Consider the following 23675-nt stretch of genomic DNA (forward strand, 5'->3'; position numbering starts at 1 on the left):
GCGGGACCGGAGAAAGTCGCGCCCTCCCGCCACGCGGATGCCGGACGCGCTGGACTGGGTCGCGGGCCAGGCTGGGCCGGTTCTCGGAGGAGGCGCGGAGGAGGCGCGGAGGACCCTGCACCCGCTCAGCTCGCGGGCTCTCGCCCCAGCCGCGCCTGCAGGGGAGCGGGGAGCGGGGCGCGCGGCTGGGAGGGCGGAGACTGGAGGCGGGCGCGGGCGCGGGAGGGAGGCGGGGCTGCGGGCGGACCGAGGTGGGCAGAAGGTGCGCTTCGCGGGAGGCGTGAGCCCCGGACCCCCGGACCCCCAGCGCCCGGACCCCGCCCCGCGCCTCTGCCTCCCTCCCTCCCGGCGGCCGCACCACGGGAGAGCGGAGGGGCCGGGCGGCGGGGGTCTCCGGCCCCCGGGCAGGACGCGTGCAGCTCTGGAGGGGTCGGTGGGAGCCGGGAACCGGGAGGCGGAGCTGGCGCGCGGGCCGGTACCGGGACGGGACCCTCCCCCGGGGGAGTCGGGATGGGCCGGGCGCCGGTGCGCGCTGCTCTCCCTTCCGCCGCCCGGGAGCCAGCAGGGAGGGCGGGGCGGGCGTGGGGCTGGGGGCCGGGTCGTAACACACCGCAGCCCCGCCCGGCCCGGCCGCGGAGACACCCCGCGGAGAGGTGGGGGAGCCGGGAGCCGGCCCGACCTTTCCCGGGCGCTTCCCCTTGCGGACCGGCTCCGTCGGGCCAGCGAGCGCCCCCTGCTGCCGCCCGCGAGCCCAGCCCGGGTCCCGGAGCCACCGCTCGCAGCCTGGGACTTAGGACTTCGGCGTCTTGTGTCTGTGCAGCTGCCTCAGTTTCCTCCACTAAGGGCAAAGGAGGTAAGAGGGAAACCGGCTTGGACTTGAATCACAGCATCAACTGCGACTCAGCCAAGGGTTTGTACGGGGCACGGGGCGAGCTGCCGCCCCTTGACTGATGCGAAGGGAAGGTCCCTTCCTGGGAATAAAGCAAGGAGACCCTGCGGCGGCGGAGCAAAGGGTGGGGCCTTTGTCACACAACTCCAAGAAAAAGCAGGTCTCAGGGGCAGCTGTGAAGGGAGGAGTGAAGGGAGGAGTGTCCCTCCGCTTCTGTAGTGACCCTCCTACGGAGGAAGGGGTTGACCCTCCCTCCCTGCTGCGGTCCTGCCTGGCTCCCCCCCATATACACTGAAGCTCTTCTGGGGGTTGGGGTAAAAAAACTTCACACTAAGGCCCCCCACTTGCCTTCAAAGAGCTATGAGCAACTGCTTTCCCTCAGGGCCCCCCCTCACTCTCCCTGCCACCCGCCAACAGCACCAGCCTGGGCAGCCCTGAGGGCATTCCCCCCCCCCCCGTTCTGGAGCCCCTAATGTCATAAGCCCCGCCTTGAGCGAGGCCTCTTATTCACAGCCCAACTCTGCAAGGCATCCTCTGTGTAAATAAGCGCCAATCCACCTCTGACAGTGGGGCTCCCCGCAGGCCCCATCCAACCTGCTGGACCTCCTCTCCTCCCTGTCCCCTCCATGGGAGCAGAGCACGGGGCCTCTCAGTGCCCATGGACAATGTCTAGCGCCTCCTCAGGCTCAGGTGGGAGGTGCCCATTTCAGGTACCCAGACCAGCACCCCAGCCACAGGGGAGTGCTGGGAGTAGGTGCCTCCTTGATCCCCCCATCCCTGTCATTCTGCCAGACTCCCCAGCTCCAGTGAGGTGCAAGTGCCCACAGCCCCTGGTGTGGATGCTGCCAGGGCTGGGTTCGGACAGGGCAGTCAGCCTCCTCCCCACCCCCAACCCCAGGCTTCAGCTGGAAACCGACCACTCTGCTAGACAGTTTCCTGGATGAGTCTTTCCCACCCTCTGGGCTGGGCAGGGCCTGGGCGCCGCCTGGGCATACATCACCAGTGATGGAGAGATGCCAGTAGCCCCTTCCCTGAGGAAGGACAGAGGGTGGCCATGAGAGCCTGGGAGCAGCTACTTAGGCAAGTGCCTGCCCGTCCCGGGGCTCCCAAGGCCTGCACAGTCTGGGCCTGCCAGAGGCCCACGTGGGCATTGGGAGGAACGGCCTTTCTACCATCCCCAACCACACGTGGGTTGGGGGCCAGTGAGCAGCTCCCCAGACTCTGCAGCCAGCGTCAGCCTTTGTCTTCTGACCCATCTTCCTTCAAGGGGTGCTGCAGTAGCTGAGACTGGGTTGCCCGTGTGCCCTCCCCACCCTGCAAGTCCCCACTGAGGACGCTCACCTGGGCCTTCCTAGAAGTGACAACTTTGGGTCTACTGAGTGTCAAGCCTTGCTAGGCATCTTTCGTTGGGCTAGCTGGGCACGAGGCCAGGTGGGGACAGCCAGGGACAGAGTCTACAGCTGGCAGACCTGGGAGATATGTGCCCTCTGGGCAGCAGGAGCTGCTTTGGCATCCATACCGCTGCCCCAGGCTGTCGCCTTCTACTGCAGCCATCTCCCAGCTGCATCCCAGTACGGACAAGGGCAGTGTGGGTGCGCTGGCTCTCCAGGGCCGTGCGGGCCATGACATAACACAGCTCCTGCTCCTCTCTGAGGCTCACCGTCTTCCCCCACACACACACACCTTCAGGTCTTGCCTGCTCCAACCAGCCCCATGAGGCTGCCAGGTGCAGGAATTGGAGCCTACTAGCCATAGCAAGGCTTCCTTCAGCTCTTCCCAAACTAGACCTGACCTTGCGCCAACATCCTGTTCCACAGGGATAGGCATAGTTCAGTCCGGGACCAGCAACAGCCAGCAGCAGGAGCAGCTGGAGCGTTCCCCGATGCATAGCAGGGGAGTGGGCAGGCAGGGCACAACGTGGATCCCAGCCCTCCATCCATGCCCTGCCAGGCCAGTGTTGGACTCTGGAAGTGCCCTGGGTCTCCACTCTCCAGACCTTCCCTGAGGCTGTTTGCTATGATGGAGATACCCTGTCACCCTTCCTTCTGTGCTTGGTGGGCTCCTACTCACACTTTAAGGCCCACTCACCAGTCACCACGCTCTCAGGCAGAGGAGGACCTCCATTTTCCAGGTTCCTTGATCCCAGGCGGCACCACTTCCACACTCAGCACACTGTACCCAGATGGTGTCTGATGGGTTTGTTACATCGCCCCTGCCCAGCACAGTGGACATCCCTTCTCTGTCCCCGGTACCTGGCACAAGGTCATTGGCCGTGAGGGACAGTGGCAGCAGGCAACAGTGCACACATAACATGAGCATTCTAAGACAGCCCAAATGAGGGTGCCCTGGAGGGATGTCCTTGGGAAGAGGGGCCATGGGGAAAGGACCTAGCTGTGGAAGCGATCCACCTTTTCCAAAGAAAGGCAAGACGGTTGTCCCATCGCTGGCTGTGAGACCTTAGTTGGAAGCCATGGAGCCACTTCTCCAGGCCTGAGAGGTGAGATAGTGCCACCAGATCTCCTGGGCTGGGGCTCCAGCAGCTCACAACGGTGCCTTCCCTCCCCTAAGGGCCCACTGGGACAGACCCCCATGGGCCACACACCTCACCTTTCTCCAGACGCCCCCCCCACCCCCCGCCAACCAGCCTTTCAGTCCGTGGGACTCATCCCCAGACCATCCTGTATGCCCCAACCTCCCCACTTCCCAGATCCTTGGGTCACGTCCTCTATGACAGAAGTCAGTTGTCCTATCTGCATAAAGATCTTGACAAAACCCCAGCTCTGGTCAAACCTAAATCATCTACCCACTGCCTGCCTTTGACCAAGCAGCTGCTCTTTCCGGAGCAAAACACTCTGCATCGACTGGCCTTGCTCTAAATTCGTGACCACAAATCTCCAAACTTCCCTAGTTCGTTCACTTTCCCACTTGTTAAAATTGGCATCCCTCCCTCCCTCCCTCTCCAACCTCCCAGCCGCTCCTCCGCCCCCCAGGCTGTGACTCCGCCTGGTACTTAGGGGGAAACGGAAGTCCAGGCAGGAACTCACCCCTCTCCTGACGCCCGCCTGCATCTGACCTCAAACTCTCTTTGCTGATTGACGGGCAAGTCCTCAGCCTGTGCCCTGGAGCCCAACCCCTCTCATCTCACCCCAGGGTTCCCCTGCTTCAGTTATCCCCCCTTATGGTCACTGCCTCTATTCTACAAAGCCAGCCCCACCCCTTAGAAGCCCCCCGCTCAGCCCTGTCCCCTTTCTGCTGCCTCTCATAGCCTCCTCACCTTCTCCTTAACCCCCGCAGGGCATCTGCAGACCCTCCACCAGGGTCTTCTGTGGGTGCCCTACTGCACATCACCAAGCACCAGGCTTGTTCTGCCCTCTTTCTCGGCAGCACTTGGCATAGCAGCCCTTACCCCGGAACACTCACAGTGATCGCCTTGAAAACCACTCTGCAGCCTTTTCTTCTCCCAAACTCTGAAATCAGAGGTTCTTGCTAAGAGTGATTCTCTCTCCCCCTCTAAAGGACGTTCGGCAATGTCTGGAATACAGAGAGGGGGGCCGCTACTGGCATCTGTAAGTAGGAGCCAAAGATGCTGTCAAACGTCCTGCAAGGTTCAGGACCGCCCCCACCACAAAGAATTACCAGGTACAAAATGCTGAAACACTAAAATTAAGAAATGCTGCTCTAAATGCAGCACCCTAGCTCGGTCTGGGGATCCTTCCTCTTCTACACCCATGACTCCCCTCCAGATGCGACAGCACTTCCCCAGGCACCTCCTGACCCGCTCTCCCTGCTGAACTCCAGGTTCCTTCAGCTCACCTACTTGCTGACCCCTTTGGACACCTCAGACCTGACATACCCATTTGCCCCAGCCCTGCCTTGCTTGCCCCAAGGTCCTCAGTGCTGGATTCTCAGTGAACGGTGCAGCTCCCCACCCAGAGCCTGTGCCCTCGCCCCACACATGCAATCACAAGTGGGGCCACTGTGACCCCTAAACACTCCAAAAGGAACTGCTCCTGTCCATCGCTGTAGCCCGTCTCCCTTACACAACCGCAGTGGCTTCCCAGCTGTTCTGCTTCCAGCCCATTCTCCAGAATGCATCAAGGACTTTTAAAACCTGAAGTCAGATGTGGCACCATCTTCCTTCAAACCTTCCAGGGGCTGCCGCCTGTTGCTTGTGGACTTGGCTGTGGCCCCCTCCCTGTGTCAGTTACACAGACCTGACACACCTTGCTTTTCCCTGCCTCAGGGCCTTTGCACTGGCTACTCAGTTCCTGAATTTTCACAGGCAGCCTCCTGCCATTTAGGGCTAGACTGAAATGTCACATCCTCAGAGGGGCCCTTCCTAACCAGCAGCCTAATGGGGTGCTCCCCTCTGCCATCATTTGCCAATGCCAGATGTTTTCTGGTTTGCTGACTTATTCTCCAACCCTCCCCACCCTGAATAAGCTCCATGAGAAGAGGAACCCACCTTGCTCACTGCTATTCCCAGCAGAACAGAGACTGCCTAGTATGTTGGATGAGTGAACAAATTGAGCCTATACAGCTACATGGTCGGTGACTGAGGAGGTGAACAGGTCACAGACCCCTGGGAGGGGATGGCTAGCCGCCTGGGCTTGGTTAACACCCCGGGGCCCTGTACCCTTCCCACCACTCAGGCTGGGGCTCAAAGGACAACTTTGTCCCCGCCCTCCCCTTAAGCCACCAGGCTCAGACAAGTGGCATCTTTAAGAGAACCCAGGGTCAGAGACCAAGAGCCAAATCCTAATCCTGGTGATGGATGACCCGAGAGCCAGAAGCCTCCCCGGGCATGAAGCACAGCACCTCCTTCCACCCAGCAGCAGAGGCCGAGGGAGTGCCAGCCTCTGTCCTTGATAAATGGGGCACTGCATGTACTGCCTCTGTCCTAGGGCTGCCTCAAGGTCTCTGCCTGGGAGCCTCCCAGCAGGGCTGTCCCCTACTCCTAGGGGCATGGCCAGAGTCCCTATCCACTCTACACTCACACAGACCCCACTCCCCCAGCCAGGAACAAGAGGAGGAACAGCACCTCCCTGCAGTCCTTCCCTTGTGCTAATGCCCAGGACTGGGCCGCTGTTCAGTCTCAGGATTCGTGACTCACGACTGAAACCCAAGGCCGACTGAAGGTAGAGGCCACAGTGTCCCCAGTGCAGCCCCAGCATTGACCCTCCAGAAGGCTGGCAAACAGCAACCTCTCCCCAGAGCTTGGGAACTCCAAGCTTCAGCCCTGCACTGCTGCTTCTTGGCCAGGACCCCTGGAGCACTCACTGAAGTCTTTGTCTTCCCTGGAAGGTGGGAGAGCCACCTGGGGCCCCAGAGGGCAAGGGGCGTTTAAGGCACACAAGAGGCAGGAAGGTCAGCACAGCACACTCCACTTTATTATCTCCCTGAACATGTGGGCCTCCTACCCGCTTCCACCCCAAGCAGGCCTTCCTTGACCCTCTGAAAGGCCACCAAAACAGTACCCTTGGGGACTGAGGGGCCTCTGGCCCAGGCCCACTCACTGGCACCCTGGATGCTTTCTTCATGCCTGGGACAAACCTCACGGGGAAAGCCAGGAGCTGGGGCAGAGGAGAAGTGGGGCCTGCCTGGAGGAGGCCAGGCCAGGTAACCCCAGCCCTTTCTCCTTCCTAGGCTGCGCCCGGCTGAGCTCCAGGGAATAGCGGTCTGGGGTAGAGACAACCGAGTCCTCTGTTCAGAGGCCAGCTGGGGTTCCCATTGTGCAATCGGAGGGGGGGGCCCACGTCTTTCTCTTCTCCCCGATGGTGGCAGCCCTTGGCCCAGCACCTTCCTGCTCTGCAGGGCATTGAGTTGGGCTCTCAAAGCCTCCTGGAGAGAAGGGCTGGAGGCCACACCACCGCAGAACGTCCCCCATACTTGGGCATGTTGGGTGGGATGGGAGGCTGTTCCCAGGGTCCCAGCCACAGGGTTACCCCGAGGGAGAGGTAGGGACACCATTAGTCTATGCTGGGGGGCAGGGCCTCAGGCACAGGAGGGATTCCAGGGTTCTACATGACTGGAACCTACTTCTTCCCCACCCCTTCCAGGACCCGTCCCTGGAGAATGTCACCTCCCATTCCCAGCATCTTCCAGGGCTGGGGCAAAAGTCAAGAGCAGGCAGAGCCAGGCCTGCCTTCCCCTATGGCAGAACTAGAAGAACCCCTGGCCCTAGGAGCCCTTAGGGGAACACGGTGAAGAGAGACGGGAAGAGGCCGGGCCCTCTGAGATGGGGTGGTAGGTTGGGGCTGGAAGATAGCGTGTGGCCCAGGGGAGCCAAGAGGTAGACGACTCAGCTCCACTGGGCAGAGGACGCCCTCCCTACCTGGGGAAAGAAGCCACAGGCTTAATCTTTGGACCTCCCCTTGAAATGATTTCCAGGTACACAGCCCCCTGGCAGAGCTGGGCTTCCCTGGACAGAGACTGGCTGGATTCCCGCTTCTGAAGATGGGGCTGTGGGCTCAGTGGATGCTCCAGCCAGCCAGGACTGCTCCTGAGCAATACCGGGGGCACCTGCTCCAGGCCTTGACCTCGGGGAGGAAGCCAGGGTCTGAGGCTGCCTTGCCGAGGCCTCCGCACTGAGCTTTTTCAGGACAGGGGACTCCCACCCACGTGGGCTCTCCCCAGGCCCCACGGGAACGGGCTGGCCTCCCGCACTGGAACCACTGGGGTCGGGGCTCCTGGATTCCGCTGACAGTGCCTCCAGAAGCTGCTGCAGGGATGGGGAGGCCAGAGCGGGGCTCCTGCCAGTGCTGTGGGCTTGAGACCCTGCAACAGGACAGACAGGAGGTACAGCCTCAGAACTGGAGGATGACATGTGGCCCGGCTGGGCGGAGCCAGAGCTGGCTTTAGCGTGAATCACAGGGACGAGGAGCCTGGCTCACCGGAGTGGTGCCCACCCATGCCACCGCCTAATGCCTCTAATACTGGATTCCCACACTACCAGAGACCAGGACAATGAAGCCATCCCATCTCTTCCCTGCTTAGCCCCCGAAGTCACCATCAGAACGTCAGGCCACTCAGGCTTCTACCACTGCCTCATTCACACCCGAGACTGCCGGGACAGTTAAGTCGCCTGAACCAACACCAAAGCGCCTGCCTTCTGGACCCTTCACCCAGGCTGCTCTGCCCACGGCCATACCCCACCACTTGCCCCGAACCCAACACCTGCCCTAGAACTGTTCCTGCACTTAACGGCCACATCCAAACCCTACACTGTGCCAGGAGGTAGCCTGGGGCTTCCTTCTGCACTGTCATGCCAGACTACGACTGTACCCCACCTCTTTGTGGGCACTCTTCCTCATTTAAGCCCATGCTCCCTGGCTGGCCCCAGCCCCTCAGCACTGCCTCCCATCCCAGTTCCTCCTGCACACGCAGCAAGGGCTTCACCAGGAGCCTCTTCCCTCAGCTGACCCTGACCAAATCCTCATTGTCACGCTTCAGCTGGCGACTCTTCTACCAGGTCCTGTCAGCCTCACAGCCCACACCTCCCTCTGGATCTGGTCAACACCAGGAGCTCCCACCGCTGCAGCCCGTTCCTGGGGGCCACCTTCCACAGTGCCCCCTCCACCTGTGCACACTGAGGTAGCGCAGCTCTGCGGACACTCCGCAGGCCCAGCATCTTCCTACAGCAGCCCTCCGCACTTCAGATCACTCCCACCTACACAGGCTTCACAGCCCCCATGGCCGTCGGCCCCTCGGAGGCAGCCTCAACCCCCTTTCCCCGCCATCAGACCTGCCACCACACCCAGTCCTAGAGCGCTGGCATCCCCCCCTCTACTCTTCAGTCAGCAGAGGCACATCTTCTCCTTTATTTCCATCCCCCTCTCCCTACCTCTGGTGGCCTCACCTCTGTGTAACAGAGGCCCCCGCATCCGTACGTCAAGATCCTCCTGCAGACTTGGGTCTATTCCTGTCTTCTTCCTTCCCGCTAGATCCAAGGAAGTACCTCAGCTCCCATCACAGGCAGCTTTTTTCCAAACATTCTGGGTGTCCTTTCTCCCCGCCATATCCACCCCTCTCTTCCGGCAGGTCATGGTTCCAGCATCCGAATGCACCTCATGCTCACCATCCTGATAGACCCATCCCTTGACCACAGGCCTTTCCACCACCTCCCAATTCCCTAGTCATGGTAGTTGAACCTCTAGAAAAATTACATACAAGGCTAGGCACGGTGGCTCACATCTAATCCCAGTACTTTGGGAGGCTGAGGGAGGCGGATCACTAGAGGTCGGGAGTTCAAGACCAGCCTGGCCAACATGGTAAAACCTTGTCTCTACTAAAAATATAAAACGTAGCCAGCATGGTGGTGCTCACCTGTAATCCTAGCTACTCGGGAGGCTGAGGCACGCAAGACTCCATCTCAACAAAAGAAATTACACACAAATTTCTTATTACATCTATTCTTTAGGGGTTTTTAGAAGATACTTAGTGCAGTAAAAAAAGTATAGGGGAGGCCGGGCGCAGTGGCTCAAGCCTGTAATCCCAGCACTTTGGGAGGCCGAGATGGGTGGATCACGAGGTCAGGAGATCGAGACCAGGCTGGCCAACACGGTGAAACCCCATCTCTACTAAAAAATACAAAAAACTAGCTGGACGAGGTGGCGCGCGCCTGTAGTCCCAGCTACTGGGGAGGCTGAGGCAGGAGGATGTCGTGAACCTGGGAGGCGGAGCTTGCAGTGAGCTGAGATCCGGCCACTGCACTCCAGCCTGGGCGAGAGAGCGAGACTCTGTCTCAAAAAAAAAAAAAAAGTATAGGGGAAAGAATGGTGCTGAGCAACTGACTAGTTACATGAAGAATGAAGTCGGACCCCTTCCTTACACCCTGTTCAAGGGTTCACTCCAAATGGGTCATATACCTAAATGTAAAACCTGAAACTAAGACTTACATGAAAACAGGAGCAAATCTCCATGACCTTGGGTTAGGCAAAGGCATCATAGACACCAAAAAGGAATGACAAAATGGGTCAGTTGAACTTTCCACATTTCAGATGTTGGTGTTCAAAGGACATCATCAAAAAGTGGGGAAAACAAGAAACATAGGATGTGATGAAATATTTAAGGGCAACATCTGATAAGGGACATGTGTCTAGATATATAAAGAACTCTTACAACTCAGAAGAGACAACCCAACTGAAGAAAAACAGGATATGAACATTCTCCCAAGATACAGATGACCAAAATGCACATTAAAAGATGTTCAACATTAGTCGCTAGGGAAATGCAACTCAAAACTACAATGAGATACTTCATACTCAGTAGGATGGTTCTAATCAGAATGATAGATAACAAATGTCAGCAAGGATGGGATAAATCGGAACCCTTGTATACCACTGGTGGGAATAAAAATGGTGCATTCAATTGAGAATATCTTAGCAGTTAAACATGGAGTTATCATAGGACCTAGCAATTCTATTTCTAGCTGTATACTCAAAAGAAATGACATGTTGACACAAAATCTTGTGCATAAATGTCCATAGTAGCTCTATTCATAATAGCCGCAAAGTAAAAACGCAAGTGTCCCTCAACTGGTGAATATGGCATATCTATCCAACGGAATGTTATTCAGCGATGTTATTGATACATACTACAACAGGGATGAACCTTGAAAACATTAAGAAGCCAGACACAAGAGAATGTGCTATGGTTCCACTTATGTGAAATGTCTAGGATCAGCAAATCCAGAAAGGCAAAGTAGGTTAGCGATTACCTGGGGCTGGGGACAGAAGCAGGTAGTGAGGGGAGGGAAAGGGCATTTGCATGCAAGATGACCTAGGAGTAGAATCTGGGTCCGGGGTTATGTACACTTCAGTCTTCCTGGATGTCAAGTTCTTTTCCAAAGTGGTTACAGCCACTCATATTCCTGTCAATAGGGTCTAGCATTTTCATTCCTCACTCTATATCCTTACCAGTATTTGGTATCATTGGCCTTTAAAGTGTCCAGTTTAGTGGCTATAGAATGGTATGGTAGTCTTCATTCGCATTTCCTCAATTACTGAGGTTGAGTATCTTTAGTGTGTTTCCCATTTGGTCTCAGATGTCTGCTAAGTCTCTTCCTGTTTTTCTGTTTGATGGGTTTTTTTTGGAGACAGTCTGGCTCTGTTACCCAGACTGGAGTGCAATGGCACGATCTTGGCTCACTGCCACCTCTGCCTCCCGGTTCAAGTAGTTATTCTGCCTCGGCTTCCCTGAGTAGGTGGGACCACAGGTGCACACCACTATCCCCCACTAGTTTTTTCCAGAGATGGTGTCTTACTATGTTGTCCAGGCTGGTCTTGAACTCCTAAGCTCAAGCGATCCACCCACCTCAGCCTCCCAAAGTGTTGAGATTACAGGCATGAGCCATCATGCTCAGCTGGTTTGTTCTTGTATTAATGTGTGTGTGTGTGTGTGTATACACAGCACTTTGAGAGGCTGAGGCAGGGGGATCACCTGAGGTCAGGAGCTCAAGACCAGCCTAGCAAACATGGTGAACCCCCGTCTCTACTAAAAATACAAAATCAGCCAGTCATGGTGGCACCTGCCTGTAATCCCAGCTACAAGGGAGGCTGAGGCAGGAGAATCACTTGAACCCAGGAGGCAGAGGTTGCAGTGAGCCAAGATGGCGCCATTGCACTCCAGCCTGGGCAAAAAGATTGAAACTGTCTCAAAAAAAAAAAAAAAAAAAAAAAAAAAAGTCTTCACTTGTAACCTGTATTTTCACTTTCTTTTTGGTGCCTTTGGACAAAGTTATAATTAATGTAGTTGAATATATGAATCTTTCTAGTTTTACAGTTAGTGCTGTATCTCATTTAAGCAATCCTTCCCTATCCCAAGGTCATGAAGAGATCTTACTATATATTTTCCTAGACGTGTTAAAGTTTATTACATGTGTCTTTCATGCATCCAGAGTTATTTGCGCATGAGTTAGGAATTTTTAAATAGATGTTAAATGGCTCTAAGACAAGTAACTTAACTGTCCTTCGCTAGTGACCATCAGTGGCCCTTTACCAAAGCTCTGCTTCTGAATGGGATCCGTTTCTGAATTTGGTTCCAGTGGGCAATTGTCTAGCCTTGCCCCAGTGCTGTGCCTTTACATAAAGACGTTTCATGAACTACATGACTGATATCTGCTAGGGCAAGTTTTCTAGTTTTTCCTTCAGGGATGTCTCGGCTATTACTGACCTTCCGTATTTTCATATAAAAACTTTATAATCACCCCATCAATTGGGAGGCCAAGGCAGGCAGATCACTTGCGGTCAGGAGTTCGAGACCAGCCTGGCCAACATGGTGAAACACTGTCTCTACTAAAAATACAAAAATTAGCTGGGCGTGGTGGTGGGCACCCGTAAGCCCAGCTACTCAGAAGACTGAGGCACAAGAATCACTTGAACCTCGGAGGCAGAGGCTGCAGTGAGCCGAGATTGTACCACTGCACTCCAGCCTAGGTGACAGAGTGAGACTCCAACTTTTTAAAAAAAAAGAAAAGAGGCCGGGCACGGTGGCTCAAGCCTGTAATCCCTGCACTTTGGGAGGCCGAGACGGGCGGATCACGAGATCAGGAGATGGAGACCATCCTGGCTAACATGGTGAAACCCCGTCTCTACTAAAAAATACAAAAAACTAGCCGGGCGAGGTGGCAGGCGCCTGTAGTCCCAGCTACTCGGGAGGCTGAGGCAGGAGAATGGCGTAAACCCGGGAGGCGGAGCTTGCAGTGAGCTGAGATCCAGCCACTGCACTCCAGCCTGGGCGACAGAGCAAGACTGTCTCAAGAAAAAAAAAAAAAAAAAAAAGAAAAGAAAAAATATGTGTCACTCTCTCAAGATCAACATTGATATTTTGAGTGGGAATTTATGGATTAATTTGGGAAGACTGAATTTTTATAACTTTGCCTTCCTTTCAATAACGGGTATATTTCTCTGTATTTAAGTATTATTTAATGATTTTAATAAAGGTTCATTTTCCCTCAAATGTTTGATACAGCTGTCAGATTTATTCCTTGGGACCTTTATGATTGCTATTATAATGGTGTGCTTACTAACAATTGTGTTTTCTGACTGAGTGTACAGAAATATAATTTTTATATTAACTGTATTTACCTTTTCTAATTCTTATTAGTTCTAATAAATTGTTTATAGATTGTTGCTTTCAATACAGGTAATCATCTATTATAAGCGATTTTTTTGCTTCCTTTCCAATCCTCGGACCTTTAGTTTCATTGGCTCTACCTCAGTGCCCAGGCCCTCCACTGCCACACAATGTGGGGGAGATGGGACAATAGTGGGAAAACTTCTCTTGGTCCCTGTTTTAATGTTTTACCCTGAACTTTTGCTCTAGGTTTTTGGTAGATGTTTATTATCTAGGCTAAGGGAGTGAGCCCTGTTCCTCTTTGGTCAGAGCTGAGTCATAGTGAGTGTTAACTTTCCTCAAGCGCTGGTTCTGCATCCTGTGGTAATCCCCCGTGCTCTCACCCTGCTGTCCCTGCGACCTCATCTCCCTCCGTGTCACCCTCCCTGACACCATTAGAGCACAGGTGCCTTCTCCAGGCTCCAGTCACCTTCCTGCCACGCCACTCACCTCTCCCACGGGGCCTGGGGCCACTTGGGCTGCAGCCGTAGAGTTTGAGGACCCGCGTGATGTCCGAGGCACTCAGGTTCCATCGCTGGCCGATGTGGACGCTGGGAGCCCAAAGCGGTGTGATGGTGGGCAGCCCGCGCCGGCTGAAGGCGAGCCTGGAACCCAGTGGGAGACCCCTGAGTCTGGATCAGGGAGAAGCTGGGGCAGCAGAGGGAGAAGGGGCAGGGTCCTCACCTCCCATAGTGCATCACAGAGACCCGAGTCCGGACCAGGGAGAGGCTGGGGCAGCAGAGGGAGAAGGGGGCAGGGTCCTCACCTCCCATAGTGTATCACAGAGGGAGACCTGAGTCTGGATCAGGGAGAAGCTGGGGCAGCAGAGGGAGAAGGGGCAGGGTCCTCACCTCCCATAGTGCATCACAGAGGAGTAGTCATAGGGCGTCAGCATGTTGCTGCTCCGAGACTTGATGAAGTTGATTTCAAAGCCTAAAAATACAAAAACAATACAACTTACTGACATATAAAGAGGGAGGGCAAGAAAGGGTGGAGGGCGGGCAAGAAAGGGCGGAGGGTGGGCAATGGCTGGGAGGGTCTTCTGGGAGCTCATAACTTACCCAAGCTGAGGGACTGAGCCTGCAGCCACCATTCTCCCCAGCCCCAGGAGGAACCCCAACCTGTACTAGTTGAGTTGGAGGCACAGGGACCCCATGGCTAGCCAATCATCACCTCGTAGCAGTTCTCTCCACCCATCCTTCCTCCTTGCATATTCGCCCTGCACGGGGCTCGTCTCTGCATAACCCACAGCTGCCACGGGTCACACACTGCTCAGGGTCTAGATGCCCCTCCCACCCCAGATGCAATGTCTATTCCTTGACCCAGCTTTGAAAAACTGCCATGCTGACATTGGCAAGTGGTGACCCCCAGTCCTCACACACAGGCCCACCTTCTTCCTGCGTCAGGCCACAACACCTCCCCAGACTTGCAGCCCCTCTCCCCCTCACTCAGGTCCCCCAGGCCTGGGAGGGGCAAGGTTCCCTCCTGCCTTCAGAGGCAGCCCCTCTATCTTTGCCCCCCTGATTCCCTCAAACCCAGCCAGCCGCCCATATACCCCACCTCGGTACAGCAGCTTCCTCTCCACGGAGCAGACCAGCACCTTCATATCCCAGCACCTGCCTAACAGCTGCCCCTCGAGCTCTTTTTCTTGCTTTTAAAAACTCATTAAACATTTTAAATAAGTAGTATATTCATTTGGTTCAAAAGTCAACTATTGAGATGTAGTAAAAGTCTCCAATTCCATCCCCTGCTTCCCGTGTTCCCACTCCCCACCCCACAACAGTTAATTACTGCTATTGTGTCTGCCCTAGCAGAGTTTCTGTACATATTAACCTAATGAGAACATATTAACCTAAATGAAAACAAACAAGTTCTCATTTTTTCCACTGGGGAAGCGCTGTTTTAACCTGTTTTATCATTAGGAATAATTAGTGCTATTTTCCAACTCAGTTTCTGCTTTTACCCTTTTTTTAATTTCCTCCTGCTTTCATTTAATTTGGGTTGACATGCTCAATTTGTTCTATTTACTGATATGTAAGTCTACACATTTTCTCTGAGCATTGCATTAGCTGTGAACCACTGGGTTTTGTATAGTCTTTCATGATTTTTGTTTTAGAATTGCTGTACTTTAACTCCAGAGCTAAAAAAGTTTTGTTGTTTTCTTTCAATTTCTAAACAGGAGAAGCTTTTTGGTTTTGGTGTATTGGTTTCTACTTCATATCATGATCAGAATGTTTATATTAGTTTACTTTCAGAGTTGCAGGTTTCCATGGCATTTCATGGTATATCATGAAATTATCAGGGTAAACTTTCACAACTGTTCCACGAGCATCGGGAAGGATCAGTCTGTTTTCAGAATACAGAGTCACTTGTCACCCCTCCTCACTACCTCCTCAGCCTGGTCTGATTCAATGTCCATCCTCTCCCTTTGTGAGGTGCTACCCACGTGCCCCAGACACCCCTTTCTCTGTGACTCGTGTTTGCTGGGAGCCACTGAGAAAGCGGTGTTTGGGGCTGGGGAAGGTCCCTGGGCCCAGGCAGCTTCCCTGGCTGCCTCACCCGGCTAACATGACAGCAGTGAAAGGTCTTGGGCTGGACGCCCTCCACCTGCAAGAGGCCTTCTTCCCACTCCACTCTCTAAGCCCGATTCCCACCCACACCTCCTCTGCCCCTCCCTCGGGGGGGTCTTCCTGCCTCCTCAACGGAGAAACCCCACCATCACCAGGATCTGATCCCTGGCACCACACAGCTGCTGCTGCCAGCACAGGAACCACAGCCCACCTGCCTCCAGCCTCCACTCTCCCACGGCCATAGTCTGCGTTTCTTCTACCTGCTCACTGGCACATGTCCCAGTCCCACAGCGCTGCCCTCAGCCTGTGACCCAGCAACTTGGCTTGTACAGCCTGCTACCTTGGGGTTCCGCTTTGGCTCAGCTCCCCAAGCTGGCACACAGCCCCAGCCCACGCTGGTGGTGCCTGGTGCGTAAGACCGCTGCTAGAGTACTCAACAAGCAGGCATCATGGGTACTGCCTGCCCCATCCCCAGGGAGAGGACAGTGTCAGCGATGAAAAGCGAGACAGAGCAGGTGGTGGCACCCTAACTCAGGCACAACTGCAGGTGGGCGGAGGAAGGCCTGGGGCCCAGAGCAGCAGCTGGACCATCTCCAGGTCCCAGAGAAGCAAGACCCCCACCTTCCCCACAGGAAGCAGGCAGGTGGTGGGGAGGATGGACAGCCTCATCCGTGGGAACCAGGCAACTTGGGCCCAAGCCCTGCTGTCTCCTCCCCGGCACCAGCCTGACCTGCGTGTGGCCTGGCTTACCTGGGAGGATCTCGTTCCAGTTGACACGGATATAGCGGTCCCGGTCGGCCCGCGCGTGCTCGTGCCAGAAGCCCAGAACGTGCATGAGCTCGTGCAGGACGATGCCGCGGCCCTTCTGCAGACAGGTGGGTGCCAGGGAGACCACCTGCATCCCTCCGCTGCGCCCCACACTCGAGAAGCACCTGCAGGGCAATGAGAGCAAACAGGGTGAGCGCCAGCCCAGATCCCCCCCAGACACACAGACCTGGGCTTTCCCTCCCCCCACACCACAAGACAGACAAACAGCTAACAGGCAGGCCCCACTCTGGGCACTAGTCTCAGGTTCGCCGTTCTCCAAGCCCCTTCACTGCCTGGACTTCTGTGAAATGGGCATACCGGACCCCCATCACCAGCCTGGGCCACAGGGAGGCAGCAGGAACTGATATGAACGCAGAGGACAGAAGCAGCTCACTAAGTGAACGCACCCTCCCGGTCAGCCCTGGGCCGAGGCTTTCACACACATTGCCTCAGGCCCTTGACAAGCTAGGAAGCAGGTGTCGCCACCACTCCCGCCCCAGAGGGTGCAGAAGAGGCTCAGAAGTCAGGGAACTTGCCAGGACTCAATGACTCATGCACTGTCTGCCCCACATAAATGTTAGACAATGGACAGGTTGATTCCGGGCTGAACGCCCAGCACTTACCCATACATGGGGATGATGGAAATGAAATCTTTCTGGCCCTGGTAGGCGACAAACCTGACGCACGTGGAACGTTCAAACTCCGCGAGAGCCTCCAGGATGACCTGGCGGCTGGGCTCATCTGAAAGACACCACCCGGCTGAGCCCCCAGAGCCCTGGTGCTCTTTGAGCTCTACATGGGGGTCTGGGAGCAGAGCTCTGAACTCTCTCCCAAAATAGCATCAAGAAAGGGCAGCCTAGTGGTGCCAGGAGGAAGCTGGGCACCAGACAGACCCTGGCTGTGTGGCCTTGGGTAGGTCACTGTCCTCCACACCGCATGGTCTCAAGGGGAACCAGATCCCGCTAGACACACCTTCCCATCAGCCCTCCCAGGATTTTGACCCTCCCGACTCAGGAGACCTTCAGGAACAGAAGGGCTTCTGTGAACGGGTTCTTGGGGTGGGGAGGTGGAGGGGAGGTGGTGGTGTAAGAGGAGAAAGGAAGAGAGGAGCACCTCTGCCGCATTTGGAAGAAGGGGCTGAGGAAGGGAGGGAGCCTGCCGCGCTCACTCACCGTACTTGCTGGAGAGCAGGAAGGGGACCTCCACGACACCGCCACCACCCGTGGGCCACTTGCTGCTGGTTGCTGACAGCAGTCGGAAGGGACTCTGAGGAGAGAGCAGCAGTTCAACCGCTGGGGACAGAGGCCACCCAAGCTTTGTGCCCCAAGGGTACCACACCCCGGGGCACCAGAACCCCAAAGATGTGGGTCAGGACCTGTGTGCATGGGAATGGGGGACCATTAGGGACGGGACAGAGGCGTGGAAGGCAAGGGGCCAGCTACATGAACCTTGATGCACAAGACAGTCCCTTGGCCTATGACGAAATAATTTCAGTCTCAAGCAAACAAGAGATTAGTCCCTGAGGATGTTGGCTAGGAGGCCCAGCACCCCAGGGTGACCTGGATCAGAAGGGCTTGGGCCGGCAGCCCCACCCCAGCATGTGGGCAGTGCCCCTTCCAGAGGCGAACAGCCACCAGGCTTCCCTGAACGTGGGATGGTCATGGGGACAGAGCCTATTTGGAGTGAAAGCGAGGCAGCACCCTGGCCTCGGCCGCTCTTCCACTCTCCAGCAACCAGAGCCCTTCAGAGCCCAGGCCCCACAGCACCCCGTGTGCCTGCGCCATCAGCTGGAGGCATTTGATTCTGCTCCTGGTGGTCACATGCCACCTCCCCGAGCACTCACTGGATAACCCAGAGGGGTCTGCCCTGCCCCCGGGGTGCCCTGGGAGCCTTGGGCCAGCCTCTGGCTCTCCTGCCCAGCCAGAGGCTGTGCCATCCGTGGTGGCCTCCAACAAGACAGTCTTGCCTTCCCCTGGGTCACTGTCCTATTCAGGAGCCTTCTGCCATTCCCAGTCGCCTAAAACACAGCGCTGTTGTCCTGGGCACAGTGTTCCCTTTTCTGCTAGCAGGGCACCCCCAATCCCCAGCAGCCCCTCCCTTCAGATGCAGCCGCTCGACCACAGCCAAGATGGTCAGGCTCCACATCACTCCTTGTTCCACCATCCCCAGGTCGCCACTGCCACCAGGCCCTTTATCCCCCACAGGCCACTCTGCCAACCCCTGCTCATGTCTTCTTTTATCTGAGCACCTCCCCTGGGCAGGATACCAAGCTGCGTCAAGTATTCAAAACCTTCTCCTTCAGGAAGCCCTCTCAGGCCAACTGTGCCAGCACTTCAGATACCAGCCTCCCTTAGCATTCAGGCTGGCTTATTCGTACTTCCTAACAGAAGAGTCGCTCTGACCTTGACAAACAGAGGCAGCTACCACTCTGTGTATGTCCCTCCCACATCAGGCCCCACGTCACCCAGGGTGGGCTCCGAGGGCCTGTCACCAGCTGTGGGCTGATCCGCACCCACACACATCAGAGTGTGCACTCACCGGCCGGACGATGTCCCCCTCGATGAGGAAGCTGCTTTCTGGGGTTTCTTCCGGGATGAGCCCTGGGAAGGGAGGGAAGGACGTGTTGGCCCATGTCCCCCAGCACACTGACTCGAGGGACAGGCCAAGCAAGTCCCTCCTTAAGTCTATTCTTGTGTCTTTCCTAGTGGATTGTTACTATTATAACTTCTTAAATGGCCTGATAAAAGTATAGGTCACTGGCTCTCCGAGCCTGGGTGTTTAGCTAAGTCATTAGTTGATGTTTGAGAATGTCAGCCACCCTGGCAGGACTGTCTGCAGGCGTGAGGGGCTGGGGGGCAAAGACGAAGGAGTCTGAGGCTCAGGGTCTGTCCCTCCCCTGACTGTGGAGTTAGAGGTTCCCTGAGCACTGAGGGAAAGTCGCACAGTCCCTGAGTGTGAGAGGCTTCTCGGCTGGACCGCATCCTTCCCCTGCTCAAACACAGCCCACGACCTATCCGGTCCCAAGCCCTGGTCCCTGCAGTCAGGAAGCAGCGGCCTCTTCCAGCCTGAGCCGCACTCCTCAGAACAGGCCCTGGGCTCTCCCGCCCACCTCATTCCCCCATCTATTCCTCACCCATCTGTTATACTCAGGCCCCTTGAGGTGGCAAATTCAAATTTGTTCCACCGTCAAAGGTAGGCAAGTACCAGCTCTCGCAAACCCCTCACCCCTCTTAGCCCCTCTGCTTCTCGTCTCTCCCACAAGTGACTCATGGAGTAAGGAAAGCAGGAGAGAAGGCAGGGAAGAATCCAGGCGCAGCCTCAGCTGGATTCCATGGGCACTCCGGACCACAAATGGCACCTCTGACTTGCACAGCCTTGAGGCAGGGGCCAGACTCCTGGCCCTTAGGAGTCACTGTGGGCCACCTTGGGCAGATGAGGGAGTAGCCCCCGGCACCTCTGGCTGAGGCAACTCCTTTTGGCTGGGGGCCAGTCTTGGGAGGCAGATACAGCTGTACGGCATTAGCCATATTCACAGCGGCAGGTGCTTCTCAGGAAAGCATCAGGTGAGGCACGGACAGCCATTCTGAGATAGCCTCACTGTAGGTGATAGGATAGTTGGGGTCACCAGCATTTGGGAGTTTTCTCCATTGGTTCCAGTTACCTCCAGACCACTCACGGTGATCCAGGGGTGGGGCGGTGCCTGGGGCTCAAGGCTCAGTTGGTGCTGGGCCCCTAAGTTAGCTCTCGGAGGAAGAAGGGGGCAGATCACACAGTGGCTACCACATCTAGTAGGATCTCACCCACCCTTAGGGCAACACTGGCCCCTGCTCCCTGGTGCTTCAGCCCTCATTGCTCCAACATCTGAACTCCAATCTCCATCTCGACTGGCTTTGTTCAGGCTATTTATACACCCTCATTCCTCAGGTGACATCCCCAGACAGCAAGACCCTGAGCCTCAGACTTCCTAATCACACCTGCAGACAGTCCTGCACAGGGTGGCTGACGTTCTCAAACATCAACTCACCGCTTAGCTCCACACCCAGGCTCACAACGATCTATACTTTTATCAGGCCATTTAAGAACTTAGTGTTTCTTATAAAAGTAGCAATCCACTAGGAAAGATACAAAAAGAAAAAGTAGACTTAAGCAATTGCCCATAGAATTTCCACCCGTTCACACCTGTAGTCCCAGCTGCTCGGGAGGCAGAGGCAGGAGGATCACTTAAGACCAGGAGTTCAAGACCAGCCTGGGCAACACAGCAATACTACTCCATCTCTTAAAAACCACGGCCGGGCGCGGTGGCTCACGCCTGTAATTCCAGCACTTTGGGAGGCTGAGGCGGGCAGATCATGAGGTCAGGAGATCGAGACTATCCTGGCTAACACGGTGAAACCCCATCTCCACTTAAAAGAAATAAAAATACAAAAATTTAGCCAGGCATGGTGGTGGGTGCCTGTAGTCCCAGCTACTCGGGAGGCTGAGGCAGGAGAATGGCGTGAACCGAGATTGTACCACTGCACTCCAGCTTGGGCGACAGAGTGAGACTGTCCAAAAAAACCACCACCAACAACAAAAAACACAGCCTAGAGTAAGCTGGTCCATTTCCTTCCAGGCTCTGCATTTCTGAGTGTTCAGTGTGGTTTTCCCACTACATAATGTCATGCCCCTCCAGGCCCTGGGAAGATGCCCTCACCTTGGTTAATTGCAGGAATGTCCTTGTCCCAGGAGGCCTGGGTTCCCTCGGGGGTGAGGCCATCTGGGAAGCTGGTACCACAGGCTCCTGGGCAGCTGGAGGCCAGGGGCGCTCCTAGGATCATACCTGGTCCAGACAGACAGGGGCATACACAAATGCTTGGAGGACCCACCAGTGAGACCGGACAGCAGGACATGGGTTGAGTGCGGGGGATCAGGCTGTAAGACTCAGTCCCTAGGAAGAGTAGGCTCCAGCACAAAGCCAAAGAGCCTTTCCAGCCTCCCTGCTCAACCCCAACTAGCGCCAAGGTCTAGATGACCTCGGGAAGGAGCTCCCCTAGGGGGACCAAAAGGGCACGTGCCCCACCTATGAGGTAGAGGAGGAACAGGAAGGAAGGAGGCAGGACAGACCTCAGGTTCTGACGCCCGTGGCAAGGGCAGGGCCAGCCTCAGACCTTTCTCTATGACTCTTTCTCAGCCCAGGCTCTTGGACAATGGGCTCAGCCTGGAGTGGGGACTTACAGCCTACCCCCACCCCAAGATAAGTACGCCTGGGGCACAACACCTGCCATCTTCTGCCAGGCAGGCCCTCTGCTTCCAGGGCCTTCAGGAGGCCTCCCCTTGGCCCCCAAGAGCTGACTTCTAGAACAACCCTGGAAAGCTCTGTGCTCTGAGCCACTGAGCTCAGCTACAATCCCTGAAGGTTCCAGCCACAAACTTCTGGCCTCTCCCCAGCTTTACTCCAGGCTGGCGCCAGCAGCAGGAGGGACAGGCAGCCAGCTTACCTGGCAAGGAGAGCAGACCCAGCACCCAAGGCCAGAGACCCCCTACACCCTCCATGGTAGAGTCCTGCTGCCCCTTCAGCAAACAAGACTAAGCCCCAGCAGGACGGAGCAGCCTAACTACAGAACCAGCACTACCACCACCACCTCTTAAATAGCAGCTGCTCCAGCTCCCATCTTACTCCCACCAACCACCTCCACCTACAGCCCCGCCCCAACCAGCTCTACCTGCAGCCCCGCCCCAACCACCTCCACCTGCAGCCCCCGCCCCAACCAGCTCCACCTTCAGCCCCGCCCCAACCACCTCCACCTACAGCCCCGCCCCAACCACCTTCATCTGCAACCCCGCCCCAACCAGCTCCACCTTCAGCCCCGCCCGAACCACCTCCACCTGCAGCCCCGCCCCAACCAGCTCCACCTGCAGCCCCGCCCCAACCAGCTCCACCTGCAGCCCCGTCCCAACCACCTTCATCTGCAGCCCCGCCCCAACCAGCTCCACCTTCAGCCCCGCCCCTACCACCTCCACCTACAGCCCCGCCCCAACCAGCTCCATCTGCAGCCCCCGCCCCAACCAGCTCCATCTGCAGCCCCGCCCCAACCACCTCCACCTACAGCCCCGCCGCAACCAGCTCCATCTGCAGCCCCGCCCCAACCAGCTCCACCTACAGCCCCGCCCCAACCACCTCCACCTGCGGCCCCGCCCCAACCAGCTCCACCTACGGCCCCGCCCCAACCAGCTCCACCTACGGCCCCGCCCCAACCACCTCCACCTACAGCCCCGCCCCAACCAGCTCCACCTGCAGCCCCGCCCCAACCAGCTCCACCTACAGCCCCGCCCCAACCAGCTCCACCTGCAGCCCCCGCCCCAACCACCTCCACCTGCGGCCCCGCCCCAACCACCTCCACCTGCGGCCCCGCGGCAACCAGCTCCACCTGCGGCCCCGCCGCAACCAGCTCCACCTACAGCCCCGCCCCAACCAGCTCCACCTGCGGCCCCGCCCCAACCACCTCCACCTGCGGCCCCGCCCCAACCACCTCCACCTGCGGCCCCGCCCCAACCACCTCCACCTGCGGCCCCGCGGCAACCAGCTCCACCTGCGGCCCCGCCGCAACCAGCTCCACCTGCAGCCCCGCCCCAACCAGCTCCACCTGCGGCCCCGCCCCAACCAGCTCCACCTACGGCCCCGCCCCAACCAGCTCCACCTGCAGCCCCGCCCCAACCAGCTCCACCTGCGGCCCCGCCCCAACCAGCTCCACCTACGGCCCCGCCCCAACCAGCTCCACCTACGGCCCCGCCCCAACCAGCTCCACCTGCGGCCCCGCCGCAACCAGCTCCACCTGCGGCCCCGCCCCAACCAGGTCTGCTGGCAGCCCCTCCCGTGCCTACCCGTGGTTCCCACCCCAGCCCGGTCCCCTTCCCGGCTGCAGTGTGTGAAAGACACGCGGGACCCGCTTGGAGCGTGGCTCTGCTGAGGTGCCTTCCCGCCACCAGGGGGCAGAGAGACATCGCAGAAAGTTGCTCCAGGCCCAGCGGAGGCCCCAGCCCCGGTGTAGACCTATCCTCCAGCGAGGGAGACCCCCTTTCCTGCCCCGGCCTGTGCTGAGACACGAGGAAAGCTGCCTGAGACCCTGGGGGCACCCCCTGTGTATCTCTGGAAGGAGGTAAAGGTCACTGCACTTTCACAAGCTTTTTAGTACATATGGGAAAGTTCACTATCACAAGCACAGGGCTCCAGGAAATCTCACAAACTGAACAGTGTGCAACCAGCACCCCAGAAAGCCTGCCATGTGGGAAAGGTGAAACCCCCAGATGCCCAGAGC

General features: G+C 56.9%; 1 protein-coding gene across 2 annotated transcripts; it reads right to left on the bottom strand.

Moving 5' to 3' along the window:
- Window positions 1-6256: 6256 nt before the first annotated feature.
- ASTL (astacin like metalloendopeptidase) lies at window positions 6257-22220 on the bottom strand. 2 transcript variants are annotated; one of them, XM_015112861.3, is made up of 9 exons: window positions 21858-22220; window positions 21074-21199; window positions 18919-18980; window positions 17553-17646; window positions 17004-17121; window positions 16324-16505; window positions 13855-13936; window positions 13454-13608; window positions 6257-7666 (listed from the first exon to the last, which is right to left on the bottom strand). In XM_015112861.3, exons 1-9 carry the CDS (start codon window positions 21910-21912, stop codon window positions 7245-7247), a joined length of 1296 nt encoding a protein of 431 aa, XP_014968347.3. In that variant the 5' UTR covers window positions 21913-22220; the 3' UTR covers window positions 6257-7244. The 2 variants fall into 2 exon arrangements, with proteins under 2 accessions (XP_014968347.3, XP_077814930.1); XM_077958804.1 differs by lacking the exon at window positions 21858-22220 and having other exon boundaries at window positions 21074-21393.
- Between the last annotated feature and the right edge of the window lie 1455 nt (window positions 22221-23675).

This window comes from Macaca mulatta, chromosome 13 (genome assembly GCF_049350105.2).
Source record: "Macaca mulatta isolate MMU2019108-1 chromosome 13, T2T-MMU8v2.0, whole genome shotgun sequence".
NCBI lineage: Eukaryota > Metazoa > Chordata > Mammalia > Primates > Cercopithecidae > Macaca > Macaca mulatta.